This window comes from Leucopleurus acutus (genome assembly GCF_964270905.1).
Source record: "Leucopleurus acutus genome assembly, chromosome: 15".
NCBI classification, from domain to species: Eukaryota; Metazoa; Chordata; class Mammalia; order Artiodactyla; family Delphinidae; genus Leucopleurus; species Leucopleurus acutus.
In genome coordinates this window covers 13477433-13489596 of record NC_139157.1, presented here as the reverse complement: position 1 = coordinate 13489596, position 12164 = coordinate 13477433, and the positions used below count along the sequence as shown (strand labels likewise).

At 41.5% G+C, this 12164-nt stretch overlaps 1 protein-coding gene across 2 annotated transcripts; it reads right to left on the bottom strand.

Annotated features, from left to right (window-relative positions):
- Positions 1-983: 983 nt before the first annotated feature.
- On the bottom strand, positions 984-10398 carry FBXO5 (F-box protein 5; the record flags this gene model as incomplete). Of its 2 annotated transcripts, none has more annotated exons than XM_082855270.1 (5): positions 984-1301; positions 2021-2203; positions 3141-3231; positions 4629-5346; positions 10296-10398. In XM_082855270.1, the coding sequence occupies 5 exons, from the start codon at positions 10396-10398 to the stop codon at positions 1050-1052; spliced, it is 1347 nt and encodes a 448-aa protein (XP_082711396.1). In that variant the 3' UTR covers positions 984-1049. The 2 variants fall into 2 exon arrangements, with proteins under 2 accessions (XP_082711396.1, XP_082711397.1); XM_082855271.1 differs by lacking the exon at positions 10296-10398 and adding an exon at positions 7216-7370.
- Positions 10399-12164: the final 1766 nt, after the last annotated feature.

The window sequence follows — 12164 nt, the reverse complement described above, 5'->3', positions numbered from 1 at the left end:
TTCTACATACTATTTTTAATCTTTCTAGTATAGTTTTATATATTTCTTTTGTGGCTGTTTAAGCCATACAGTTTAACTGTCTTAGTGATGAATGAATTAATACACCAGTATTCCTCAAAGAGTGTTTTATGGTCCTCCTGTATTGAACCATCCTGAGATGCTTATTTCAAGACCCAACTACACAACTACTAGGATACTAGGTGGGGAGAAAACTGGAATAGAGCCTGGAACAGAGCCTGGTAATCAATCTCACAAGGTCCTCAGATAAGCAGACAAAGACCCACTCAATGCCTTCACACATACCAGGCAGTGTCCTACAGCTTCTTACTTCAGCTGTTTCTAAGTTTAAAATGTTTAAATAAAAGACTCACATTATTTATTACGCTTGTGACAATTTTATTCATAACAGGAGAAAAATTTATTTACATGTATATACAAAAGACATTTATTTTCTTACTCTGGCACATAAAAAATACAGAAATATTTACATATGTACAAAATATTAAAACATACAAACCTTACGAAAAACGAAAAGCAAGATTTCACAAAAGATACTTTTTTTGGGAAATACACACACTGAAAAAGAGGTTCAAGAAAGGTGACAAAACATTTAAATTAACAGACACCAGAAGCTGATATTTCAATAGGTATTATTAATTTGGTAAAGCAAATAAAATGTCTCAAATGCTAATGGATGGTAAAGAAGATTTACATTTAAGATTGTCCAGGTAAAATTACATGGTCCTCCTTTACCATAAAATCGAGACAATTTTATTTTACCTCTGAATCACAATCATCAGAAAAAGTTTTTCTTAAAATATTTAAATTTTCTGATTTAGATTGAGAATTTTGAATTTTTTCACATTAAATTGTAAAATATTTTAAGAGTTTGTGTATCCTCTCTTCTCACTGAGGGAAAAAAACCCCATGTACTACATATACTGATTTCAACATAAAATTGAACATCATAGTACATTTATTTTTTTAAGTTAAAACCTAACATTTTCTAACTAACCTTCAAGATCACTTACAACTGATTTATTAAGAGATCACAGTCGTCGTAAATTCTTCTTGCTTTTCTTAGTACCAGGCAAAGGACCCATTTTATAACTGGCTTTTAGGGGCTTGCCATTTGAACAGTCTTCAGTGGTATGATAATTACACAGGCACCTTGTGCAATAATCAAATCCACAGCCTTCTCGTTTACAGGTTGCCCGTTGTAAATAACAATCGTATTTTGCAGGTGAATTACAGCGAATACAGGCTTTGAGGCTCTCATTCTTTTTCAAAGTTCTGGCAGCCTAGAAAGAAGAAAATCCATAAACAAATTTTAGTAAGGACTGAATGTAATTTAGTTACTCAAAACAAGTGCACCTCTGTGCCTTCCCCAATACATGTATAAAGCACTAATGTCACAACTCCCGCCTTTAAGGAGCTTTCTGTTCAACAGGTGAGAAACCACTGTCAACTGATCCAGTGGCTATTTCCTAATGCTACAAACATGCTCTTATTCATAAATGCTACTCACACATCAATGCAGAACTTAAACGTCACCTTTTCTGTGAAATCTTCCTGGAGTCACTCAGGAGTTGGTTGCTCCTTCACCTCTAGTTCTACTTTTTTAAAAACACCTATCACATTATATGGCATTTATCTTTATATTGCTATGAAGGTTACCATGTTTCCATATCTGTGCGGTGCCTGATAAAATTGACTTCTTGCTTAGCTCTCTTCATCAGTTATTAGAGGCAGTAATTGTGAAACGTAGTATTTAACAGTTTTATAAATAAAACTTCAAAATCAAGGTTTTTCCTTATTCTCTTTGTGTTTCCAAATTAGATCTCAACAACATTGAACTGTCATAAACAATGCCAAATGATATCTATTATTTTCAGCATAGAAAGACATCTGTGTACTTCCCTAATTTGATTAGTTGAGTTATAAATGGTTTTCTTACTCTAAATCCTTTTAACAATAAATGTCCCATATGTTTCTAATTTATTAATAAACAAAAAATTACCTCAGAGAATTCACTGTGTCGACTGTAAGTAGAACCTTTCTGATCACCTGGATCAGGTAACTTGGTTCGAGCTTCTTTTTTGGGGAGAGTCTGGGTGGCTGACTTTTGCACAGATACTAATGGGGTTCTGAATAAAACATAGTCTCTGGTTGAAGCGTGTGGTGAAAACTTAATGTTCTTTTCCTAATTAAAAAAAAAGTTTTAATAGGATTAAAAAATATTCTCCTGTCTTCTCAACAATCAGGAATTTTTATTATGTTTGTACATGTTGTACATGTAAAAGGGGCAAATGAGGATATAAAGGATTTATTCCTGCATCCAAATTACCTGCATATGCTTAAACACAGCCACCCACAAATATTCACACATTTAAGGCCTAACAACTAAGCTGTTGAAACTGCAAATCAGAAATTGTGAGAAAGCGCTTTACACTTAGTATGTAGCATTTAATACATGATTTATAAAGCACTACCACTAGAACAAAAGGTCATTCTCCCCATCCACCAGTAGATGGCAACAGTCACTGTTTAAGTGTCCCCTCAGTGCTATGAATGGATCCAAAACAATCTTTTGGAATAGAAAAGTTTCCATTAACACCAGCTTATACATAAAGAAACTGAACTTGGAGAATTTAAGCAATGCTTGTCTAAAGCTATACAGCTAGTAAGCAGCAGCACCAAAATCTGGACCTAAGTCGGCCAACTCCTAGGCCTGAAATTTTAATCATGTGTTGATCTTTATTCTCAGAAACATCTCCGAAGTTACTAAGTATTTGGTAAAGTAAATGAATTCCTTTCCTGCATTAAGAATCTTCAATATGTAGATAATTACTGTTTATTTGTTAAGAGCTAAACTACAAATGGCAACCAAGCTATATGGTCAACTCTCACTGAGATCTGAGTAGTTTTCCCTTTATCTTCGGACATTTCCTTTCATGGAGAACCCAAGAAATAAACGACTGGGTTGGGATCCCATCCCCTTTATCTTTGAATTATTTTAATGAGTTATGAATGTAAAGGATTTCCAGATCATCTGTTATCCTTGCTATTTCCCCCTCCAATTTCAAAGGTAAAGAGCACTAGCTGTTATATTTTAAAATTAAAACAACTGCAAGACTTACGGTAATTCTTTGTATTGCTTTATTGTACAATTGCAATGCCCCCTTATCATCTTCTAGAATCTTCTTCCAAGTTGTGCTCACTTTAGACACACTGGAAAAGTAAATGATTATAAAGGAAACAATTAAAGCACCACAAAGAGCTAAGATGACTATATTACAGAAACATTAACAGTGCAAAAAAGAAATTTCTATTAGCAGTGCTTCTCAAACCCGGCTATACATTAGAATTGCCTGAGGTACGCACTTAAGATTTAAGGATGGGGCTTCCCTGGTGGCGCAATGGTTGAGATTCCGCCTGCCGACGCAGGGGACACGGGTTTGTGCCCAGGTCCAGGAAGATTCCACATGCCCCGGAGCGGCTGGGCCCGTGAACCATAGCCACTGAGCTGCGCGTCCGTCGCCTGTGCTCCACGACTGGAGAGGCCACAACAGTGAGAAAGATTTAAGGATGGCCCATGCCTAGTCACTTGGGTTTAACTGATCTAAAATGGGGGCCAGGGCACTGTATTTATTTAAAAGCTCGCCATCAAGTAATCCTAAGTGGATCCAGGCTTAGAACCACTACACTTTGTACTTCATTTTCTCACAATATCCACAAATATCAAATAAGAAGCCCCACTGTATATATGGCAGCATCTTGGTTATTTATTAACATGAGACAAATTTCAAAGAACTTGAGGACACACTGCTATTAGTAGAAATCAATTTAAAAACTCCATTTTGCTAACAAAAATGTTGTGAGGTTGATTATCCCTCAAGAAGCTAGCCAATAATAAAAATCAATCCTTACTTATGTCTGTTTTGCTTCACCTATATTTCATGGACCAGTGTAAAGTAACACAAAGAGTACCTCTAAAAAATTTTTCAAAAAGCCAAAAATGAACCCAGTTGAGCTGGAAGCAAGCTAATCCAATAGTCTGGATAATCATCTTAATTCTCAGTTACCTCATCCTAACAGGTTTTCTTTGGTGGAATGCGAAAGGGTGGTCAGTATAAGGTTTCTAAGAAATAGTAATAATCAGACCCATTTGTGGGTTTCTGTATTTTCATCACTCTCAAATTTGAAAATGGCCTAAAAAGAACAGAAATTATTTCATACTTTCAAGTGTGACAAAAATCATAATGCCTATTGGACCTGTACACCAGACCTAGGCTCTTGTTTTATAGTTAAGACTAAAAGATGGAGTTTACGTATGAACAATTTCAGATCCAAAAGGAACAAAGATCCCAATCTCACAGAAATAGTTTTCTAATAGCATAAATATGAAATTTGAAATAACTGGATTAAATGCATACTTTAAAAATTATCTTTCTTTCCTCCTAGTGACACATAAGTAGTAAAATACCAGCAACCAGACAAAAGTCATCACTTCAATTAAAAACAGTGCACGACTACCGTACTATGTCTTTGCATGAGTTGGTGGTACTGAGCCATCTAACAAAAATGTTCATGGATTATATTAATGACCACAAAGCAACAATACTTACTTGATTAAGTCCATATCACTGAGCTGTGTCAAAATATTTCCTAAGAGATGTTTGAGTCCCCTTCGAAAGAGTTCACTGAGAATATCTACACAGTCTAGGCCCATTTTCCTGCCAATTATATTCTGTAGTCTAAAATTTCCACTGGATATAAATTCCTTGAGCTTCTCCCAATCTATTTTAGGATTTCGTTTACAATTTTTTTTTAATGTTGAACAAACCACTTTTTCAAAATGAAGAGCTGGCAGCAAGTTTTTGTTGGGATATTGGTCTGGGCTTTGTGTCCGTAGCAGGCAAGACTGTGGACTGTCACTGAAATTTTCCACCAGGGGAAGGCTACTGTCTTCATGTTCATTGAGGCCACTTTGCTGGGAAAATGAAGAGTAGCCACTGTCTTCATAAGGTCCGCTGGTCTCTAGTTCTTCTATGTCATTTGAACTATTAAGTGTTTGCTGTACATGTAGATTTTCCTTATTATGCAAGGGCTTGCTCTCAGTTTCAAGTTCTACAATCCTGGGGCTCACAATCGGTGACCCAATATCTGATAACCTTTCATAGTCTTTAATGAAGTCTTTATAAGAACCTTCCAAATTCGCAGTAGTGTAGGAACCTTGTCTTCTACTGTCATCAGGCTTTACCGGTTTAATTCCAGAATGAACATGGTTATAGTTAAAATCACACTTCATTTTGACAGAGACAGTGGAACTTTCTTCTTTACAACCTACAAAAAGAACATAACATATTTACTTCCTAATGGCAAAATTTCCACATATCCCTACTTCTAAATTTGGGATATAGAGACTTAATTACTTTGCATTCTCTCAGCACTGGGTACTGCCTATGTAGCTGTGAAACTGTCCAAGTTTAATATGAGAAAACATTACTAAAACCTTATAAAAGTATATACATCTTACTCTTGAGGGGGTACCCTCAGTACAGACTGCTTTTAAATCTGTATAACTCTACCATCTGACTTTTAGAATCATATCTGAGTGGAAAGTAGTGACAAAAGGGACTATTTAATAAATATCTGTGCTTATGGAACAAATAAGGAAATGTGATGCACCATGAGCGGGGTATGAGATAAGAAATATCCTTATAGAAATCAAGTATTTCTAGAGAAATATGGTCAAGACAATGGAGGAGGGGAATGCCAAAATAGTTTTGATAAAAGTAGCAAAAAAATTTGTATATTTAAATGTTAGTTTAGCAATTATTATAAGCCTTACAATAATGAATCAAGAAATCTATAGGTAGCTTGGAGAAAGGACTGAAAAGGCAATAAATTTAATCATTTGAATGTTAACCATACTACTGAGTTTTTGGGCCAGATAATTTTGCTGGGGGCTGTCCTGTGCACTGTAGGATGTTTAGCAACTTTTAGCCATTTGATGCCATTAGCAGCCACTATTTCCCAGTCAGGACAATAAAAAATGTCTTCAGTAACCACTTATTGGAGTGTGGGGAAGCCAGCAGAGGCCAAATTTCCCCCATTCCTTAGGTGAGAACCACTGCTTTAAAGGATGATGAGAATTTCTGTCAGGCAGTAGAGACTGGGAAGGAATGGGTTCAAGAAAATTGCTTAGCATTTTTGAAGGCAGAGTATATGGATGGTATGCGCTTCTAATGTACTCCCCCATCTACTATACCCCCTGCAAACCAATCACAGGTAGGTAAAAATTTACCCTATAAGTAAATGTAGGTACGTAAGTACAGCATCTGTTCATATTAATTTTACTGTTTTTACTTAGAACCTCCAAGTACTAAAGGACACCTTGATAGCAAGTAACCTTGTAGGTAGAGACACTCTTTTAATTAGGTTTAAACTAAGAGTTGAGGGGCATAAAAGTAAATAAACCCCCAATTAACCCTAACTCTAGAACAAATTATACTGAGTGGTTCCCTTCTACTCAGAAGAGTAAAAAATTCCAAGAGATTTTTATTTTTGCCTCAAGTAAAGAATTAAGTATGATTTACACAAGACTACATTTTATCTGAGAGGATAAAAAAGAAGCCACCAACAAAGACACACCTTTTACTTTGTTTAGTTGCCTAAAGGGAAGAGGCCTGAAACTGTACTTCAGAAACTCAAAATTCTTTTCAAAAGCATTCTTCCTCTGCTGTCTTTAGAACTTAGTTACTGGGAGACTATCCTATAGAACCCCTTTCATCCAACATTGTTCTTTGGATATGGACAGTTCTTTAAATTTAGAGCTAATAATGATTCAACTACCTTATTAAGTGTTTAGAAGTTAATTTCCAGTGTGTTTCCAAACACTTGGTTCTCACAACCTTTTGAGGTAGAATGGAGAGGCATTGTTATTTACAGTTAAGAACACTGAAGCTTATCTAAGTAACTTGCCTAAGATTTGACAGGTAGTTAAGAGGGACAGATTATTCTTCACTGTAAATTCACTGTTCCATCCATTATCTCACCTGGGAAGTAAGATGAAGAGCATTAAAAAAAAAAAGCATAAAAGTATAGACTTATGGACTTTGGGTTATAATTTAATACTACATTATTTACATTGTTGCTCAAATTGTTCCAGCTTTTGCCATTCTAAGTTCATGTTCCTTTGACATTCCTTACTTTTTGGCACTAAACAAGATGCTCCACGATCATCTTGTATTTTTCCTGTTCCAGCCAGAAAATCTGTTATTTCTCCAAGGAACTTTGGTTCCTTTCATTGGTTCCAAAATCTGGATGCTGGTTGTAGATTTAGAGTGTGAAGTTTATACTGCAAAATAAACTGAATACCATCTTTTATTTAAAAAAGGAAGCTGAAAGACTGTAAAAAGCTAATTCCATGTTTTTTAACTAGTTCAGTGCTTCCCCATGACCAAGCCAAATGCCCCTAAACAATCTGGGAAATGTAATTGATCTGATATTACCCTGGAAGGAAAAAAAAGTATCACACGGTTCTGTGACCTCTTGACTCAGATAGATGAGGGTTAAGAGTCTAGTTCTGCCACTTCATTCATTTATCCAATGCCTCTTTAGTGACAGGGTGTGGAGTAGAAAAGAAACTAGTCATGAAAAATCATTTGGAGGTGAAATCCTGACATCTGAAAGCCTTGTGAAAAACCAGACAGAGGTGGACACTGGAAGGACAAGTGTTGAGCTTTCAAGGAAGAGGAAGGCCTGCAGGGCTGTGACTTTGTGAGCTAGGGGAAGAATTGCTTGAAAATGAAAGTTGGAGAGGTACAGTATGCTCTATAGGATTTTTAGGGTATACTGGCTTTTATTTAGTGTGTAAAAAAGAGCCTTTGAGGGGTTCTAAGTAGAGACATTTGGTTTACGTCAAAAAAAAAAAAAAAAAGATGGGCAACTGTGGAAAATGGATAGTAGGAAGATTCAAGTGAAAGCAGGGAGGCTAGTTGGAGGTGCCTATCACAGGAGTTCAGAGAGTTGGGTACCTGAGACTCGGATGGCCACAGCGGAAATAAAGATAACTGGATAGATCTGAGATCTTTTTAGAAGGATAAAGTCAACAGAGGTTGGGGATGTCCTGTATTAGATGTGGATGATGAAGGAAAGGGGAATAAAGAATACCCTGGGGTTTAAATCTTGAGCATCTCAGGTACAAAAAACTAACAACAAACAAACAAAAAACTAAGCAAGCTTCCTCATTTATAAAATGCAGGTAAGAAAACCAACCAAACTGGATTAAATGTATGGAAGAGTCCCTGTCACTTATAGTTTAATAAATAAAACTTATTTTCACCATATTATTTTTGTAAGCCAAATCCCTTCATATTCTTTATACTGTAAATCACGAACATTTTAAAAGTAGCAAAATGCATTCTACACAGACCTATGCATTTCAGATTATTATATACTTTCCCTAGGAATCATGTCCGACTTCAAATGAAAATCCTTGCTCAGCCTTTTGACTAGTTTTGTAACCTAGAACGCTGAATTAGTCTTTCAGTTTCTTTAAAATGGAAATACTAATGTCTACCTCAGAGTTGATAACATTCTTAAAACCTCTTAGTTACCCACTCAACAATCCAATCACGAGAAAGTGGTATGATAGTTAACCATACAAAGTTTGACCTTCCATTTGACCTTCCAATGTAGATGCGACGTGTCATATTACAATAGTTAAAAAGATTACAGTGCTTGGAATTAAAAATCTTTCCCACTATCCCAATGCTAAATAATCAAGTTCTACTATCTCCAATACCTATAAGATAACCAGCACGTGCCCAACACTAATTAGGCATGGCAAGTCCTTAAAAATTTAAGAGAGCCCCAAGGCCTGCCGCCATCAACTGCAAATCAGCCATAATCCCTGAGAGAACATTTTAGAAAAGCCTACTTTCAGAAGTAATGGAATGCAATAGATTTTTAATTTTATTTCATCAAATTTGTAAATATGGAAAAAAAATCCAGGGACCAGCAAATATTCTCGTGAGGGGCAAGGTAGTAAAGACAACTGGAATTAAGCAACCAAAAATATCCCTTCTTAGAGCCACCAAGCTTCAGAATTTCACAGAGGGGCTCAAGATTCAGGGTTTTCTAGAAACAGACTTAACCTGTTAAAATATTTTTTGAGTTTTCTACTTTCCTTTTCTAAAGAAAGGGGCACTTTTCAGTGATGACCAAATATACAATATCAAGTTGCTAATTTCTAAAATTCTTGGTCATTTCTGAGGTAAAATGAATGCATCTGGATCTCTTTTGGGAGACAGCAACAAAGAGGATAAAAAAGTCAGCGTTTATCCGAATGCCTTCCATTCCACCCAAGAGGTGGAATAAAAGACTGGTTCCTCAGGAGCGCGGGGAAAAAAGATAACTGATTCTTCACTTCTCAAATCTGCTTCCCAAATTCTTCAAGACCGTCTCAATTTGGACAAATTCAGGGTTTTGTATTTAAAAGTGCCTTTCTTCCTCCCTCCTTCTGACTCCAGGCCTTGAGACTGAGTCACTGGGTAAAGGGAAAAAAGGAGAAACTGAACATTTTTGGTTGGACGTCCCAGCACAGCCTGGCCCGATGAGGGGGCCCTGCATTTGGCGGGATTGGGTTGGGGGGAACCCTGGAAATCCCGAGGGGTCGGAGGGGTGGCCCTCAGGGCGCGGGCCGCCGGAGGAGGCGGGAGATAACAGCGAGCACGATCTCCCGCGCCCGCCAGGAAGGCTGAGGTGACGAAAACCGGGGGGAACTGACTTCCGACCCGGGGGTGCGGGGCACACGGGGAAACGGGGCACAGAAGCGGGGGTCGGGCCACTGGTCGGAGGCTACGGGCCACCGGCTCGCGGGCCCTGTCAGAGCCGCAGCCCCGGGGTGGGGGAGGGGAAGGAGGGGCGTCTGGCGCCCGGGCCGGCGGGGTGGAGGTCGGTGGCCCTGCGCGAGGAGAGAGGGCCATCGGGGAGGCCGCGACCCGCACCTCCTCGGGAGCAGGCGCCCAGCTACGCGTGCACGGCGGGACCCGGGCCCGCCGTCCCGCCTCGGCACCTCTTCCCCTCCCCGGACCCCTGCCTTCTCCCTGCCGGTCCCGGGACCCCCCGCCGCCGCTGCCGCCGCCGGCCGCCCGAGGCCCAGCGACGGGCCCCACGGCCGGATTCGGGAGCGCGTCGGGTCCGGGGCGCTGTCCCCCGTCTTCCCCCCCTCACTGGGCACCCCTCCTGGAAGGCGCACCCCGCTCGCACTCTCTCCTCTCACCCACCGTCCAAGGAGCGAGGGCGCCCGGCGGCTGTCAGGACGCCGTAGCTGCAGCGGCAGGAACCGGAGGGCGGCCGTGGGGAACAGCTGCAGGGGCACCGGCTCATGCCAGGGCAAGTGGGTTCCGCCTCAGGTGAGGGAGCTGCGCCCGCGGCAGAGAAACGGGCCACCCGCTTCTCAGCTCTAGCTTCTAAAAGGCGCCAGCTGGTACTTTTAAAATCTTTGAATTTGGTGCCCAAATCCGCACGGCCCAATGGGGCGCGCCGCTCGCACGCGCGCTCCAATGGGAAGGCGGCGGGAGGGGGTCCCCTCACCCACGCCCAATTGGAGGCTGCCGAGGCGGGGCCGGGCCGCCAGGCCCAACCTCCTTCTTCCCCGGAGGCTCCGCGCGTCCGGAAAGATGCTGAGGCAGGGGGCGGGACCTCGGAGCGCAGGGAGACCACTGCCGGGCCGCACGTGGAGGGAGCCTACCACGCATGCGCGCTCCCGCCACGCTTCCCTTCGCCGTCTGGAGAACGGGCCTCCTGCGGGTCCTAATTTCATCCTGAAGGCAGCTTCGGCTTCCGTCTGAAGGTCTCCGCTGGGTAGAAAGGGTAGCCGACTTTCTCCGGTCATCTCACAAGCGGGAGTTTGGTGAGTAGCCACTGTGGTCGTTCGGGAATGCAGACTTTCCGGAAGAGGAGCCCTCCCCCAGCCCTACTTAGCCCGCCTCTCTAGGATTTAGGCGCGCTCCTCTCTCCTCCTAGTTTCGCCCCACCCCCGGCTCAGCGCTTTCGCGCAGGCGCTTGTGGCGGGCGGTAGCTGTGCTGTTGGCGGGTTGACGCTTGCGCGCTGGGGTCCCCCGCGTTTCTGTTTGGGGGGCGGAGAGCTTGGGGCCGCGGTGGGTGGGGCCGCGTCCCTCCCGGCACATGGAGCTGCTCCCGCTGACGTGGTGCGGGGAGACCTGGGCCCGCATCTCCCAGGAGCCTTCCGGAGGGGCTGAGGCTGGGACAGTCATTTCTTCTTGTAAGCGTGTTTTTATTTTCAACCACTGTTCCCCAGCCACCACTTCTTTGTTACGGACGTTTAGCTTATTAAATCTACCGTACTCGCACGCAGTAGTCCTTGCTCTAGAATGAATGAATCAATCAGTCATCCTGCCCTGGGAGTTCCCATTTCCACACCCTGGGACCGAAGGCTCCTGGCCTGATTTTCTAGTGATGGAGGAAACGGAGGAAGTATTGTTAAGTCTTCTATGACAAGTTGTACCGTACAATTTGTCATGCTGAACTTTTCACTCTTTGAATGCGTGCTTTAAGTGGTGACGTTGCAGTCCCCCGACCCAGCTTTTGGTCACAACACAGTGACGCTACAGGAGGTGAGCTCCCCAGAGTCCGAATCCCTGTCTTTGGCAGTTTTCCCTCTTTCTTTTGCTTTTCTGCAGCCTCGGGGAGAGTTAATAGTTGGCTTGTGGTAAAGCGCTCAAATTGTGGTCAAGTCCTGCGTGAAGTAGGGCCGGGATCAGGATGAATCATGCAAGTGCTGAGTGGATCCTGTCTTTAGGTAAAATTTTCGATAGTTCATGTTTTTTTGAGTTAATTTTTATTTTTCAGAATGTTGCATTAAATTAGTATTTTTCTGGGTTGCTGAAATTTTTGGCATCCCCTTAAATTTTTGCACCTGAGTCATGTCTCTCACCTGGCCCTGGTGCTAGGTCCTGCAGACATAGGGTTGAAAAGACAGAAAGTCCTGTTCTTCAGGGAGTTTACTTTCTAATGGGAAAGAAATTCACAATTAACAATTTCATTGAATGAAAGAGGAATATAAAACAACATAAGGGGGTAGGGAATGGGCAGTAGGGGCAGGGTTAAGGACTTTGGGTGGTCAGGAAGGT